This window comes from Labeo rohita, chromosome 16, assembly GCF_022985175.1.
Source record: "Labeo rohita strain BAU-BD-2019 chromosome 16, IGBB_LRoh.1.0, whole genome shotgun sequence".
Classification (NCBI taxonomy): Eukaryota; Metazoa; Chordata; class Actinopteri; order Cypriniformes; family Cyprinidae; genus Labeo; species Labeo rohita.
The window spans coordinates 1,480,733-1,498,538 of NC_066884.1; the positions used below are offsets into that span (position 1 = coordinate 1,480,733).

The 17,806-nt window shown below is 34.7% G+C and overlaps 2 protein-coding genes across 3 annotated transcripts in view; one reads left to right on the plus strand and one right to left on the minus strand.

Moving 5' to 3' along the window:
- Positions 1 to 400: 400 nt before the first annotated feature.
- On the minus strand, positions 401 to 11,829 carry ggctb (gamma-glutamylcyclotransferase b). The gene is made up of 5 exons (XM_051131486.1): positions 11,640 to 11,829; positions 10,505 to 10,659; positions 3,301 to 3,446; positions 3,039 to 3,171; positions 401 to 750 (listed from the first exon to the last, which is right to left on the minus strand). The coding sequence occupies exons 1-5, from the start codon at positions 11,812 to 11,814 to the stop codon at positions 583 to 585; spliced, it is 777 nt and encodes a 258-aa protein (XP_050987443.1). The 5' UTR covers positions 11,815 to 11,829; the 3' UTR covers positions 401 to 582.
- Positions 11,830 to 16,024: 4,195 nt separating this feature from the next.
- The window catches only part of LOC127178539 (sodium- and chloride-dependent transporter XTRP3), an 87,937-nt gene continuing 86,155 nt past the window's right edge, over positions 16,025 to 17,806 (plus strand). For both annotated transcript variants that reach the window (XR_007829410.1, XM_051131477.1), the window contains exon 1: positions 16,025 to 16,325. Coding sequence is in view for 1 of the 2 variants with exons in the window: in XM_051131477.1 (XP_050987434.1) it covers positions 16,202 to 16,325 (124 nt within the window). In the remaining variant the exon portion in view is untranslated. The remainder of the gene's footprint in view (positions 16,326 to 17,806) is intronic.

The window sequence follows — 17,806 nt, forward strand, 5'->3', positions numbered from 1 at the left end:
GAGGTGAGGTAACCGGTTTACTGCTAACTAGTGAATCACTCCATTAATATGACGAGCTGCAGCTCAAAATACATATTAGATAGAAATATTGTGCATTATGATGGAGTTTGTATCTTAATTCACTATATTAGTTTGAGCGCTGTCATCTCATACCTCTTATCAGTCTATATTGTAATAAATATTATTGTTGTATCTTATTGTCTATATAGAGTGTTAGTCAATGTAAAAGCTACCTTATTTATTCTTACTCCCATCCTTATTCCTCCTAGTCCATAAAATATAATAGAATCAGCTCTAATTTTATTACATTTGGTCAACTCTTAAAAAAAGGTTGCAAAAGGTTGTTTTTATGAGTATACGATCATCAGAAGTGAAAACAACACAAGCACAACACAATGAATGCCAGCAAAAAATACTTTATGCAACTGTTTTGCTACCGTACGTTACAAATACTGCACATTCTTCCCCTCTGCTTAAAAAAACAACTGAACTAACCCGTCTATTAGCATTGTGCTGTGGTGTACATTCTGTAGACTACAGATAAGAGTGCACACAAACACCATTTAAGAGGAGAATCCGACGCTAATCATCAGACTGAATCTCTTCTGTCCGTTCTCTGTTTTTTTTAAAAGCTTTCATCAGTTCTTCCATCACAGACAGAGGTCCCTCGTATTTGTTGGTTTCGATAGACCTGAGTTTCTCCTGATAGTCCTCCGGCAGACCGTTCTGCTTCGCGCCCATCACAATAACCTGAAACACACAAGGTACTTGAAGTGTAAACAAATGCATGGACACCATTTAACATAGAAGTTATTTTGTGGCAGAGACTCCTGTATTATGAAAATTATAGTGCATATTCCGGATGCTTCGGTTTGATGTGTTTTTGTTGTATCACTGACCCAGTTGCTGGCGGTGCTCTATTGTCTCGTACAAAGCGAGCCGGAGCAAACGCCAGAAAAACATCACAACATTGTCCTTTGGCCAGCAGCACAGATAACAAACGCATTCTGTTTTGAAGAATGATATCAGATTACTCCGTTTAGAGAAGCATGTGTTTCTATTGTTGACGCACAATAGATGCTGGGAAAACAGAATTGGGTTCACTGGGTTATCTAAAGCTCATCTCGATTCATAAATGTGCATACGGTAATTGTATCAGATCTTTCAGTTAATCAGTTCCAGTTCACAAAAATAGTCTTAATGGCTCGTTCACAAGTTGAAGCGATCAGAGTTCAACTCAGTGAATCAGTGATTGGAAACATTTCACAACCAAATGGAGGAAGTGATTGTTAATGAATAACCATTTAATTTAATATCATATGACATTGCTTTTGTGTGTTTTTGTGCTTCTTTATGTACTTTTTGTTTTTTACTTCTGTTATTAGAAGCAAATAAAATATTTTAGAGCTTGGCATAACTTGGCTTTTTTTTTTTTTTTTTTTTTTTTAAATACCTACAATAATATATATTTATAAAATGCATAAAAGTGCACACAGAATTATAAGTTTCCATTTATTTCCATTTGGTCAAAATGTTTTATTTGCTAGAAATTGTAACTATAAAATCTTTTTTTTTTAAATAACTACAATATTGTATATTTATAACATTTATAAAAGTGCACACAGAATTGTAAGTTTCCATTTATTTCCATTTGGTCAAAATCTTGGGTGAAAAATATTATTCTAGTTATTGCCAAGCTCTGAAATATTTTATTTGACAGAAATTGTAACTACAATTTTTTAAATAACTACAATAATATATATTTATACAATGCATAAAAGTGCACATAAAATTATAAGTTTTCATTCATTTTCATTTGGTCAAATTCTTGAGTGAAAAATATTCTAGTTATGCCAAGCTCTAAAATAATTTATTTGCAAGAAATTGTAACAAAAATTTTTTTTTTTCTTTTTTAAATAACTACAATAATATATATTTATAAAATGCATAAAAGTGCACACAGAAGTATACATTTCCATTAATTTCCATTTGGTCAAAATTGTGAGTGAAAAATATTATTCTTGTTTTTGCCAAGCTCTAAAATATTTTATTTGCAAGAAATGGTAACTAAAAAAATATTTTTCTTTCTTTTTTTTTTTTTTTAACAACTACAATAATGTATATTGATAAAATGCATAAAAGTGCACGTTTCTGTTCATTTCCGTTTGGTCAAAATTTGGTCAAAAAGTGTAAAATATTCTTGTTATTGCCAAGCTCTAAAATATTTTATTTGCTTGAAATTGTAAATAAAAATATTTTTTTAAAAATAAATAAAAGAATGTGTATTTATAAAATGCATTAAAATGCACAAAGAATGAAATGACTCCATTTAGCAGAAATTTTAAGTAAAAATGTGTGCTGTAAATTATTCATGATTAATTGCATCCAAAATAAAAGTTTGTGTTTACATAATGTGTACTATGTTTTTTTTTTTTAATGTGTATATATAATAAATACACACACATGCATGTATATATTAAGAAATATATGAAATGCATACACACACATAAATATTTCTTAAATATATACATGTATATGTGTGTATTTAATATATATATATACATAAAAAATATACACAGTACACATATATTATGTAACCACAAACTTTTATTTTGGATGCGATTAATCAATTAGAGAGCACTAGTAAAAATATTATTACAGTTATGCCAAGCTCTAAAATATTTAATTTTTTAGAAATAACAAGAATGTTTATTATAATTAGCATGTAAAACTTTATTAATTTCCATGACTTCAAGAAATAATACATTTTTATAAATAAATAAATATTTTTTATGTTTCCTTATATATCTTGTTATGTCTAGGCCATGGCAATGCTGATTTTTCTTGTTGATGGGATGAATTAAAAAAAGAAATATCTCATTTTTAGCTTATTTTAATGCTTGTTTAGTCTTATTTTAAATCATTTAAACTCATCTTGAGGCCCTTTTGAAAGAGATGTGAACCACTCATCTGAACAAAGCTGAAGTTCTGATTAAAGCTGTATTTTGTGTCTTGTTAAAGCACGCAGGAGGCTGTACCTGTAGATACTGCGGTGAAGGTGGCGCATAAATGCAGCTGTTCATGATGTACGTCCGACAGCTGAAGTCCTGGACGCTGGTGGAGACGTTCACTTCCACTGGGCTGTAGGTGCCCATTTTCACATTCTCCTGACTGCAGAGGAACATACAGCACATGTGAGGAGCTTCATCACTACTGATAATCAGGTATAAGTGACATTTCTACTTGAAGATATCTGATTTGTATTTATATGTGTGTGTGTTTGGGTCTGAAAGCATCTACCTGTCCAGGGAGTCGAGGTCCGACATGTTCATCCTCCACACGACGCCCCACACCTCGTCACCCAGGCTGTGCTCGATGGTCGCAACACCGCCGTGCCACCGCTGACTCGCTAGTCCTTTATGATTCCCGAAGACCAGTTTATAGTCCTGGGGAGGATGATGAGTCAGTTACAGAGATACAGAGATACAGAGATGGATAGATGGTTAGATGATGATTGATGGATGGATGGATGGATGCATAAAGGTTCGATAAATGGATGATTGATGGATAAACAGTTGGATGCATGGATAAATGGATAGATGGATGGATGATTGATGGATGGATGGATGATAAAAGGGCAGATGGATAGACAGATTAATGGATGGATGAGTGGATGCATAAAGGTTCGATAGATGGGTGATTGATGGATAAACGGTTGGATGCATGGATAAAAGGATAGGTGGATAGATGGATGGACGGACGGACTGATGGATGGATGGATGGATGGACAGATAGATAAACGGATGGAAGGATGGAAGGATGGATGATTGGATAAACAGATGGACGGAGGGACAGATAAACAGATGGATGGATAGATGGATAAACAGATGGATAGATGGATGCGTAAAGGTTGGATAGATGGATGATTGATAGATAAAAGGAAGGATGGATGGATGGATAAATAAACAGTTGGAATCATGGATGGATGAATAAAGGATGAATAGATGAATGGATGATGGGATTGATGGATGGATGGATGGACAGATAAACGGATGGATGCATGGATAAATAGATGGATAGATGGATGCGTAAAGGTTGGATAGATGTATGATTGGATAAATGGATGGATGGATGGATAAACAGTTGGATGAATGGATAGCTGAAAGGATGGATGATTGGATAAAGGGATGGATGGACGGACGATGCATAGATTGATGGATGGATGAATAAACGGATGGATGGATGGATGGATAAATGGTTGGATGAATGAGCGGATTAACATAGATGGATGGATGGAAAAACAGTTGGATAGATGGATGGATAGATGAATGATTAATGAATGGATAGACGGATAAACGGATGGAGTTGAATATATGGATGGATAGATGCATGACGGATGGATGGACGAATGGGTAAACAGTTAGATGCATGGAGAGATCGATGGATGGATGATTGGATAAATGGATGAATAAACGGATGGATGGATAAATAAACAATCGGATGCATGGATTAATGGATGGATGAATAAACGGATGGATGGACGGATGGATAAACAGTTAGATGCATGGAGAGATCGATGGATGGATGATTGGATAAATGGATGGATGGACGGATGGATGGATAAATAAACAATCGGATGCATGGATTAATGGATGGATGAATAAACGGATGGATGGACGGATGGATAAACAGTTAGATGCATGGAGAGATCGATGGATGGATGATTGGATAAATGGATGAATAAACGGATGGATGGATAAATGGTTGGTTGAATGAGTGGATTAACAGATGGATAGATGGGTGGAAAAACAGTTGGATGGATGGATGAATAGATAAATGGATGAATGAATGATTAAAGAATGGATAGACAGATAAACAGATGGAGTTGAATATATGAATGGATAAATGGATGATAGATGGATAATGGATGCATGGATGGATGGATAAACAGTTGGATGCATGGAAAGATTGATGGATAAAGGATGGATAGATGGATGATTGGATAAATGGATGGATGGATGGATGGATGGAAAAATAATCAATCAGATGGTTAGATTGAAGGATGGATGAATAGATGGATGGATAAATGGTTGGATGAATGAGCGGATTAACTGATGGGTGGATGGATAAACAGTTGGATAGATGGATGGACAGATTAATGATTACAGTTTTTCTCAATTGCTTTGGCTCAATAAGTTCAGATCTCTGAACAATTCGCTTCTTGTTCACATCAGATTGGAATTTCTTATTGATTTGAGCAAATTGCAAATGCTTTGGCACGTGTGCAAACAGGAAGTACAACTGTCTGATGAGTCGATTCTCACTTAAACTGTCAAACACTTCAGAACTTCTCAATCATTTTTTATTGTGTAAGCCATCACATTCAAAACAATTCATTCAATTATAAAAAAAATTGGTATACATGCATGTATATTCCATAAATATCTGACATTGTTTGTAATGTCTGCTAAATTGGCAAATGACCTCTAATTGCAATCCAATTTGAATCAACCATTCAACCATTTAACCAACTGAGTTTGGGAGCATATATATGTAGATTGCCCACAGCACAATCACTGCTGTAACATTTTTTGAGAATGGAGGACTTTCACAACCCTGAACTGCAGCAACATGCTCGTGGAAGAGCAAACGGAAGCCGTGTAGTAATACGTGGTGGAGGTGTTAGAGGAAGAGGTGGAAATAGAAGAGTCAGAGTCTCTGATGAAATCAGAGCCACACTTGTGGATCATGTCATAAATCGTGGTTTCACAATGGAAGAGACTGGTCAAAGAGTACAGCCTAATGTAAACAGGTCCACAGTGTCATCAACTCCAAACCTTTCGTAGGAAAAACAGGTAAATATGTATTTATTTCTTTGTTTTACAGTATGTAAAGCATTTTTATAAACAACAATATTGTAAAGGTAAATGCAAGTCTATCTGTACATTCTATAGAACCGCACAACAACCCTGCGCTGGTGGCAGAGCAGCAGTATTTAACCATCAGCAAGAACATGAAATCTGCAACATGGTCATAGCCAACAATTCCATCAGGCTAAGAGAGATCCAAAGTGCAATCATAAATGACAACTAGATGAGTAAAGTTTGAGAACAAACTTTAAGTTGGCTTGAGAAAGCCTAGCCTGAAAGTTTGAAGCAGCATTGCTTACATGATTTAACATGTTGTTAACATGTTTTAGCATGATTAGCTTGTTGCTTGTATTTTTATAGGCTGATTACAATGTTGTTAGCATGATTAGCATGTTGTTAGCATAATTTGCAAGTTACTAGAATGTTGTTAGCATGATTAACAAGTTACTAGCATGTTTCTAGCCTGATTAGCATGTTGATAGCATGTTTCGTGCATGATTAGCATGTAACTAGCATTTTTCTAACATGGCTAACATGTTACTAGCTTCTTGTTAACATGTTTCTAGCATGATTAGCATATTACTAACATGTTGTTAACATGATTGGCATGTTGCTAGCATGAGTAGCATGTTACTAGCATGTTGCTAGCATGATTCTAACATGATTAGCATGTTATTAGCATGTTGCTAACACAATTAGCATATTACTAACATGTTGTTAGCATGTTGTTAGCAAGATTAGCAAGTTACTAGCATGTTGCTAGCCTGATTAACATGTTGATAGCATGTTTCGTGCATGATTAGCATGTAACTAGCATGTTTCTAACATGGCTAACATGTTACTAGCTTGTTGTTAACATGTTTCTAGCATGATTAGCATATTACTAACATGTTGTTAACATGATTGTCATGTTGCTAGCATGAGTAGCATGCTACTAGCATGTTGCTAGCATGTTTCTAACATGATTAGCATGTTACTAGCATGTTGTTAACGATTAGCATGTTACTAACATGTTGCTAGCATGTTTCTAACATGATTAGCATGCTGCAAGCATGATTACCGTGTTACTAACATGTTGTTAGCATGATTAGCATGTTACTAACATGTTGTTAACAAGATTAGCAAAGTTGCTAGCATGTTGCTAGCATGTTTCTATCATGATTAGCAAGTTATTAGCATGTTGTTAACATGATTAACATGTTACTAGCATGTTGTTAACATTTTTATCATGATTAGCAAGTTATTAGCATGTTGTTAGCATGATTAGCATGTTACTAGAATTTTTTTAACATGATTAGCATGTTACTAGCATGTTGCTAGCATGTTTCTATCATGATTAGCAAGTTACTAGCATGTTGTTAGCTTGATTAGCAAGTTACTAGTATGTTTGTAGCATGATTAGCATGTTGCTAGCATGATTTAGATAGCTAGACCGATTAGAAATATTAGAGTGGAAGCTTAAATGAGTCTAAATTGATTAGAAATAGTACATAGAAGGGAAGCTTGATTGTGTTGAAGGGTGTTGCTCATTTGAACATTCCGTCAATGTAAGTCTATGGGATTTTTGGTGGATTTGATAGTCTGGTTTACGAAAACTGTAAGCCGGATCAGTCTGAAAAGATACAGCACACCGAGTCAGACCAGTCTGAAGGTCTGGACTGAGTTTGGTGGTTCTAGCTTGAAAGCTCTAGGAGGAGACAGATACCGAAATTTGGCTCAGAAGAAGAAGAATAATAATCTTAAATAGTAGAACAAGCCAACTTATTAATGTCTTCGCAAATATAAATTCTGTCAGCATTTCCACCACAGACAGAGTTTTGAAAAGACATCAAATGACTATGAACTCTACAAGGTGCCATTTGAGAGGAATAGTGAAACTATTGGTGTGCACTTAGTGAGTTTTATTGTACTTCTAAGATGCCTGTGTTACTTGAAGTTTTAGAAGCCTATAAAAAGAGAAACATTTACTGAAACTCTAGACTAAAAATAAACTTTATTTTGTTTCTGTGTTTCTTCGTAGAGAATCATGGAATTAGAAGGACATGAAACAACCCACATTCTTGTTTTTGTGTACGAGGCCGGGTTCGATCTGTCCAAAGGCCGGAGACGTGGTCGCAATCTCACTGGACACCGAGCCAAAGCTGACACACCAGGCCAACGTGGGGCCAATATTACAATGTGTGCTGCCAATTCAGAGAATAGTGTGAGCACACATATTCCACACATTGGGCCCTGTAATACCCAACTTCTCCTGGCCTTTCATAAACACACTTTACAGAGACCTGATTAGAGAATTTAGTTAGACCACATTTGCCTGAAAGGAAACAGTGGAGTTCTTCCACCATACTCTCCATTCCTAAATCCAACAGAAGAGTTTTTTTCAGCATGGAGGTGGAAAGTATATGATCATAGACCACAAGATCAGATGTCTCTGTTGGATGCCATGTGAGGACATCACAGCTGATCGTTGCAGGGGACGGGTGCGGCATTCAAGGAGTTTTTTCCCGGTGCACAGCAATGGAAAACATCAGATGTGATGTTGATGAAAATCTTTGACCTGACCAACAAGAGCGACAGGATGTCCACCAAGAATATTTTTTTTTTCATGGATGTTATTTGTTATTTTTGTGTATTTGTGGTAACATAAGAAATTTGAAATGTACTTTCACTTTACATGTAATACATTCGTACAAAAATAAATCCACTGTATAAATACAACTGTTCATATACTTCTTTTTTTTCTACATACTATTGACTCTTCTCAACGAATATGAGATGTTTGTATAAAACCTTAATTTCCATGGTTGACTGTCATGCTGAAAAAACAACTAAACATTTAGACCAGCATGGCTCACACAATGACAAAAATACTTTATATTTTGGTGGCCTTGGCCAAATTACTGACACGATAACTAGGTTTTGAAGCATGAATGGGTGAGTAACTACATTTGCAGACATGCAATAAAGTTCTGAAGTTCCTGCAAACAGTTGTGACATTTGCACTCACAGTTTAGAGAGTGTTAAGACTGTTTTAAAAAATGTGCCAAAGCAATTGAGAAAAACTGTAATGGATGGATGAATGGATAGACAGAGAAACAGATGGATAAACAGTTGAATAGATGGATGGATGGATGTACGGATTGAAGGATGGATGGATGATGGATAAACAGTCGAGTGGATGATAGACAGACAGATGAAAGATGACAGAAAAGATGGACAGTATGATAGTTGGATAAATGAACAGATGGATAGATAAATGGACAGTGTCATAGATAGATAGATAGAATGATAGACAGATGGATAGAACGATAGATGGATGCATAGATGGGTAGACGGATAGAACGATAGATGATAGAAAGATGGATAGATAGATGATAGATAGAACAACAGACAGACAGAACTATAAATAAAACAATAGATGGATAGAATATCTGGATAGAACAACAGATGGATAGAAAGATGGATAGATACTATAGATAGATGGATGGATAGAATATCTGTATAGATAGATACAATGATAGATAGATGGATAGAAAGATGGATAGATAGAAACATGGAAAGATAGATACTTTAGAAAGAACGATGGATGGATGGACAGATAGATAGACAGATAGAATGATAGAACGATAGAGAGATAGAACGATAGATGGATAGAAAGATGGATGGATGATACTATAGAATGAACGATGGATAGAATGATAGAAAGATAGATGGATAGAAAGATGGATAGATAGATACTATAGATAGATGGATGGATGGATAGATAGATAGATAGACAGAATGATAGAAAGATAGACGATAGAATGATAGAAAGATAGATGGATAGAACGATAGATAGATGGATGGATAGAACGATGGATAGATGGATGGATAGAAAGATGGATAGATAGATACTATAGATAGAATGATGGATAGACAGATAGATAAAGAATGATAGAACGATAGATGGATAGAAAGATGGATTAATACTACAGATAGATATAACGATGGATGGATGGATAGATGGATAGATAGACAGATAGAACGATAGATGGATAGATAGATACTATAGATAGAACGATGGATGGATAGATAGATGGATAGATAGATACTATAGAAAAAACGATGGATGGATAGAATGATAGAAAGATAGATGCATAGAAAGATGGATAGATAGAACGATAAATGGATGGATAGATAGATAGACAGAGAATGATAGAACGATAGATGGATAGAAATATGGATAGATACTATAGATAGACAGATAGAGCGATAGATCGATAGATAGATGGATAGATAGATACTATAGAAAGAAGGATGGATGGATAGACAGATAGATAAACTGATAGAACGATAGAAAGATAGATGGATGGAAAGGTGGATAGATAGATATAATGATGGATGGATAGATAGATTGATAGACAGATACGAACGATAGATGGATAGATAGATACTATAGATAGAGATAGATGGATAGATAGATAGATAGATAGAACAATATAAAGAGAACGATAGATGGATGGATAGAAAGATTGATAGAAAGATTAATAGATAGATACTATAGATAGAACAATAGATAGAATGATAGTTGGATGGATGACGGACGGACGGACGGACGGATGGACAGATAGAGAGAGAGAGAGAGAGACAGATACCTTGAGTTTGGCCACACAGTACACAGTTGCTGACGGGTTCTTCAGCTGCAGTCTCTCCTTCAGCAGGTTACTGCCGTAAGCGAAGTACAGGAATGTGGATCCGTTCTGGTGGTCGGTGATGTTGTCCATCATTGAGTCTTCAGAGGGCAGAGGGACTAGGAGGACGAGGATAAGGATGAGGATGAGGATGAGGAAGAGGAGGGACAGGGTGAGGAAATGTAAGCGGGACAGATTTGTGAGGAATCAGGTCAGCGGGGCTCAGAGGCAGAGCGAATGAGATGGAAAACACCTCTGTTAGTGGAACTTTCAGCAGCGCTCCATTCTCATGCAAATCCATTGTGTGCCAAACCGCCGTTCAGCCCACCTGCATTCATCTGACCCTAACCCCTATCAGCAAGAACTCACCCAACCGGCCCTCTAGTGGAAGCAGCAGGAATAACCTTTACCCTAAAGTAAAGCAGTCTACATATCTGAGACAATATATTATATTAAGACATTTGGAATAGGAACATGAAATGCATCTGAATAACATGGTCACTAGTTTTAGTTGTATTCAGATTTTTAAATTTAAATTAGAACAATCTATGATTTCACATCAACGTTTTACCCAGCGGTGTTCAAACTCGATCCTGGAGGTCCACTGTCCTGCTGAATTTAGCTCCAGCTTGCCTCAGCACATCTGCCTGAACGTTTTTTAGTATGCCTGTTAAGACCTTGATTAGCTGGTTCAGGTGTGTTTCATTGGGGTTGGAGCTAAAATCCACAGGAGAGTGGCCCTCCAGTAGCAGGATTGGACACCCCTTGTTTTAACAGTTTTTCAGAAAAAAAAAAATTAGATTAATAATGACTAGTCTAAGCAGCTTATGCAACCAGCCACTGACTGTAATGATGTTAAATGCTAAAAGCATTGCATGAGCAAGGCTATATACTGCACTGTATTGTGCTGATTTTGCTAAAGACTAATGCATCCTCTGTGTTCAGGTTTAATTTTAAATTCTTTTTATTGCATTTCAGCTGATTATACAAGTAATATAAAAAATAATTAAGCTCAAATAATTAAAAAATGTGATTCGAGATGATCCATAAATGTTGATAATCTACTAGAGATGAGAAAATGCTTAGTTTCATCACTCACCTGCTGAACTCAGGAGGTTGAATCCAACGGCGAGCAGCGTGAGGCTGATGACGAGGCTCAGGCAGGAGGACATGTTGTTCGTTTCAGGGTTCAGCTGGTTCTGTGTGGAAGGAGAGATGGCTGGAGTGGGACCTTTGGACTGGGGGAGGATCCCGTCCCGCCCTTTTGATCTCATCAGACCCCCTGACGGGTGAAATGCATTTGTTGAAGTGCGAATGTGTCAATGTTAATTTGATTCATTCACACGTCTACATATAGATCACACACAGACATTGAATCAGGGGTTTCAATAAACCAGATCTGCAATTCAGAAAGACAACAGGTTTTATAAAAGTTGCATGCATAATTGTAACATGAATGAATGTAGACACTAAGATTACTAAACATGCATTTTTAGTAATTTTGTAGAAAATGCTTAGTCAAAAAATAAATAAATAAATAAATAAATAATTATATATATATATATATATATATATATATATATATATATATATATATATATATATATATATATATATATAATTAACTTATTATTAATAATAATAAATAATTATATGAATTTTTGGTTATGTTTACAAAAATACTTTTGTAACTTTTGTCTACTTAAAATTTCATGTTTAGTTCTGTTACTTGGCATTTCTTTTTAATTAATTGTGAATTTACTAATTTTTTTTTTTTTTTTTTTTGTGATATATTAAATTTCTTGTATTGTGCATTACATTTTCGTATTTTTGTCAAATGATTGCATATCTCACTAATTACCTGTAAGGTTGCAACACTTCTGAAGAGAAGATAAACAGTTTTATTGGTCCCCAACTGAGCAAATGTTAATAAACGTTAATTTCACTTATTAAAGCATGCCGTTTTTTGTTAAAAAATCTGAAACGCATTCATTTTTTATGATCATTTGCACATGCACTCTGAGTTGTAATGCCAATAGATGGCAGTGTTAGTCACACTCAAAGCACTTAATAAACGGTTACCAGAATATAAACAAGATTTGATCAGTTTTGCATTGTAAATAAATTGATATGCATGGATTTTAAGCTGTAATTTTTTTCTTTAGAATGCCTTCTGTGAATAGTTGCTTTGTCCGTGTGTGTCTAAGTTTATGCATTGAGCTAGTAAGTAAATTTATTAGGCATCAAATCTGTGAAATGCATGCAAAATTTCACTTCAGGGTCTCTCTTGTGATTTCAGTTTGCATAGAGAACTGGTTTAGTTTCCAGATTCATTTAGAGTCATGAATCCAGCTGTTTGGACTCTCATTCTGACAGCACCCATTCACTGCAGAGGATCCATTGGTGAGCAAGTGATGAAGAAACAAACTCATCCTAATCTTGGACTGCCTGAGGGTGAGCACATTTTCAGTTTTGCCTGAACTCTTCCTTTAATTGCAGCTGTGAAAACCAATCATTAATTAGTTAGCTGATGTGAAGAGACATGCAAAAGTGTATTCTGTTTAACAAAGGTCACAAGGTCACGCTTCCTCACAGCAGTTTGGCAGCAGAGCCTGTCAGGACATTTACCGGGTCTTTCCAGTTGGGTAAGTGCCCGCGTTCATGTACTTGTTATGTCCGGAGATGTTTGTGCGTCTCCCGTTGAGCGGCTTCACGCTGGATCCTCCATCTGGTTGAGAGAAATGGTTTCTCGGTGTGTTCCAGAATAATTCTAAGCGTTGATCTGAGCGTCATCACCGCGGGACTCGCAGTGAAGATGCTGAGACATCAAATAAACGGCATATCGGAGGGTCAGTCCCGGAGCAAATGCACGCGTTTGGGTGTTCGACCAGTGGGATGCATGTGGAAAAACAAGTCTGCATGCAGTTATACAGCTGCGTCGCCCGCTGTGACCCTCCACATCGCTCACACTGTGTGATCCGCCAAAATGGAAACGCACCTGTCACTGAACACTTCTATTGCACTGGCGAAGTGTTTCCCTTTAGTATATGTTCACGATTTGACAAGCCTGAAACAGGCCTGAGTATTGTCTGATCTAATAAAGTCATTAAGGACAAACATCTGTGAAAACAAAACATGCTTTCCAATGTCAGATGTTCAGCACAACATCCACAACATCCACAGCCTTTGTCAATTCGTAGATTATTAGAGGAAATCTACCCAATCAGGTAAATCAGGTTTGAGGTGTGTGACCTTCGTGACCTTTGTCACCCGGATGGGGTCACGACACCTGGCTGTTTATTTACCTAGAAAAGACCGTTTCTGAGGCTTGTGTGAGTGATGGGACAGAGGATGCTGGGAAATATGTAAATGAATGAAGGTTAGTGAGGACAAAGACTGAACAGATGGTGAATGTCACTTAAGTTCATAACATGGCAGTTACATCATGCTTGTTTTACATGCATCCAACAAACTCATTGGTCACATGCATACAAGATTTCAAGTTTAAGAGATGAGTTTGTTTCTTCATCAGATTTGGAGAAATGTGTCCTTGCATTACCTGCTCACAATGGATCCTCTGCTGTGAATGGGTGCCGTCAGAATGAGAGTCCAAACATAAAAACATCACAATAATCCACAAGTTTTGTGTTTGTTTGTGTGGGGTTTTTTTGTTTTTTTGTGGTGTTTTATTTTGTTGTTGTTGTTGTGTGTTGTGTGTGTGGTGTTTTATGTTGTTTTCATTGTGTTTTATGTTGTTTGTGTGGTGTTTTGTGTTGTTTGCGCAGTGTTTTTTTTTGTGTGGTGTTTTTTGTTGTTTGTGCAGTGTTTTTTTGTGTGTGGTGTTTTTTGCTGTTTGTGTAGTGTTTTGTGGTGTTTATGTTGTTTGTGTAGTGTTTTTTTTTGTTTGTTTAGTGTTTTGTGGTGTTTTATCTTGTTTGTGTAGTGTTGTGTTTGTTTGCATGGTATTTTGTTGTTTGTGTGGGTTTTTTTGTTGTTGTTTATGTGGTGGTTTTTTTGTGGTGTTTTATTTTGTTGTTGTTGTTTGTGTGGTGTTTTTTGCTGTTTGTGTAGTGTTTTATGGTGTTTGTGTAGTGTTTTGTGGTGTTTATGTTGTTTGTGTGTTTTATGTTGTTTGTGTAGTGTTTTTTTGTTTGTTTAGTGTTTTGTGGTGTTTTATCTTGTTTGTGTAGTGTTGTGTTTGTTTGCATGGTATTTTGTTGTTTGTGTGGGTTTTTTTGTTGTTGTTTATGTGGTGGTTTTTTTGTGGTGTTTTATTTTGTTGTTGTTGTTGTTTGTGTGGTGTTTTTTGCTGTTTGTGTAGTGTTTTATGGTGTTTGTGTAGTGTTTTGTGGTGTTTATGTTGTTTGTGTGTTGTTTTATGTTGTTTGTGTAGTGTTTTTTTGTTTGTTTAGTGTTTTGTGGTGTTTTATGTTGTTTGTGTAGTGTTGTGTTTGTTTGCATGGTATTTTGTTGTTTGTGTGGGTTTTTTTGTTGTTGTTTATGTGGTGTTTTTGTGTGGTGTTTTATTTTGTTGTTGTTGTGTGTGGTGTTTTATGTTGTTTGTGTAGTGTTTTTTGTTTGTGTGGTGTTTTTATTGCTGTTTTTTGTGAAGTGTTTTAAGTTGTTTGTGTGGTGTTTATTGCTGTTTGTGTAGAGTGTTTTGTGGTGTTTTGTGGTATTTATGTTGTTTGTTTAGTGTTTTGTGCTGTTTGTGTAGCGTTTTTTTTTTTTTTTTTTTTTTAGTGTTTTGTGGTGTTTTCTGTTGTTTGTGTAGTGTTGTGTTTGTTTGCATGGCATTTTGTTGTTTGTGGTGTTTATTGCTGTTTGTGTAGTGTTTTATGTTGTTTGCACAGTGTTTTTTTTTGTTTGTGTGGTGTTTTATGATTTTTTTTATGTCATTGTTATTTACTTAAACCTCATGTTTATTATTTACTTATACATAATAAATAAGTAAACAATTAAATATGTATAAATAAAAACATCTTGATGGATTTGTTTCAGCTTTTGTCTTCTCAAGATGTTAACTAATGTACTGGAGTGGTGTGGATTACTTGTGGATTATTGTGATGTTTTTATCAGCTGTTTGGACTCTCATTCTGACGGCACCCATTCACATCCATTGGTGAGACAGTGATGGAATGACACATTTCTACAAATCTGATGAAGAAATAAACTCATCTGCATCTCGTATGGCCTGAGGGTGAGCTCATTTTCATTTTTTGTCTGAACTGTTACTTTAAAATAATGTTTGGAAGAGAAATGACTGTATGGTGACTGGAAATAAGAATAAAATTATAATAAAATCTATAGTAAACTTCTAACTGTAACCCAATCTTTACAGTATGTTCTTGACTCTTTCACAGACTCAGCAATAAAAGACGTGATAATGAATGTTTGAGGAGATAAAACACTACAATCAGCGTCTCAATCAAACATTCACCTGAATTACGTAAATTCAGCTGGTTAAACTCTGCGTCCCTCCCTCTGGATTCATTAGAAAACTCCCACTTCACACTGCAAGTTCAACTCCACATTTACACACTGGACTTTGAAATATTCCCAGACTCTCCTGGGATTTGTGTGTTTTAGACGGCAGACTGATCTGCTCCTCTGTGTTTGTCTCTTCTGATCGAGTTAAAGGACATTATTATCATCATCATTATGAGTAAAGAAGCCCGTCCGTCCTGGGACAGTCCCATGCAGTTTGTCCTGGCGTGTGTGTCTTATGCTGTGGGACTCGGGAACGTCTGGCGTTTTCCGTATCTCTGTCAAATGCATGGAGGAGGTGAGAGGACTCGTCTTTTACTTTTCATCTCCTCATGCTTGCATCTGAATGTTTGTTTCTCTATAACTATAGTCGTGAGCTTGAAAACAACAACAGCAGAACAAAACATTCAATATGATATTTGCAAACGTTTTAAACAAATAAAAATACATTTTTTTCTTTTTAAATCTTAAAAACATCAAAACAACTCCACTTTATTAAAATAAAAACAAGCTGGTTATGCATTTACATTATATTCATTATCTTGCAGGCTTTTCAAAAAAAAAGTAGAATCATTTTAATAAAGACATTCTGGTTATACTAATTGCATCAGTTACATGCAGCGCATACAAGACGGCATCTAATAAAACATTTATTTAAAAGATTTTTATTTAGTCATTTTATGCCTTTTATGTAATAAGCATAAGCAAAAAAAAAAAAAAAACTTCTAAAAATCTCTATATTGCCGTTTTTTTTTATTATTATTATTTTAGGACTGATTGAAGATAAAATAAATTACATTAATAAATGTTTTATAAGAGTCAAGTAGAAATAGTTAATTTTAGTAACAAATGCCAATATTTACTTTTTACAAAGGCTTTGGTATTTTATTTGTATTAATTAATATGAATTACTTTTTATCCTTATTTTAGTGTGTCATCGGGTATAAATAATTCTTTTTTTATTTATTACTTTATTTTCATTCATTAATAGAAACCTATTTTATTTTCCTAATTTTAGTGTGTCATTTTTTTGTATGTCAGATCAGGTAGAAATGATTTTAGTAACAAATGCCAGTATTAACTTTAACAGTGTGGTTGTTACTTTATTGTTTATAATTTAATGGAAATTACTTTTATTTTCCTCATTTTAAAATATCATTTTTTTAAAGAGTCAGATTAGAAATAAGTAATGAAAGTAACAAATGCCATTATTTAGTTTTTTTTACAGTGTGGTTGTTATTTTATTTTATTTTATTTTATTTTTGCAAATTGTTTTTATTTTCTTCATTTTAGTTTGTAATTTTCTTAAGGGTCAGATCAGGAAGGAATAATAATTATAGTAATAATTTCCAAATACTTTTATTTTCCTAGTTTTAAAATGTCAATTTTTTTGAAGAGTCAGATCAGAAATAATTAATAAAAAGTAACAAATGCCATTATTTTTTTATAGTGTGGTTGTCATTTTATTTTAATGTATCTTTTATAAATTTTTGCAAATAGTTTTTATTTTCCTAATTTTAGTTTTTAATTTTCTTAAGGGTCAGATCAGGTACAAATAATTCCTTTTTTTTCTTTCTTTGTTTTTTACAGTGTAGTTGATACTTTATTTTTATGAATTAATAGCAATTACTTTTATTTTCCTCATTTTAAAACATATTTTTTTATGAGTCAGATCAGAAATAAGAAATTAAAGTAACAAATACCAATATTTATTTTTTACAGTGTGGTTGTTATTTTATTTTATTTTATTTTTTTATTTTATTTTATTAATTTTTGCTA

Excerpts from the sequence above, each read along its gene's own strand:
- ggctb (XM_051131486.1), bottom strand. The coding sequence starts at position 11,814 with ATGAGATCAAAAGGGCGGGACGGGATCCTCCCCCAGTCCAAAGGTCCC. Across the intron at positions 3,447-10,504 it reads ACTGTGTGGCCAAACTCAAG|GACTATAAACTGGTCTTCGG; the intron begins GTATCTGTCTCT and ends CATCCTCCCCAG. Across the intron at positions 751-3,038 it reads CTTCACCGCAGTATCTACAG|GTTATTGTGATGGGCGCGAA; the intron begins GTACAGCCTCCT and ends TGTGTGTTTCAG.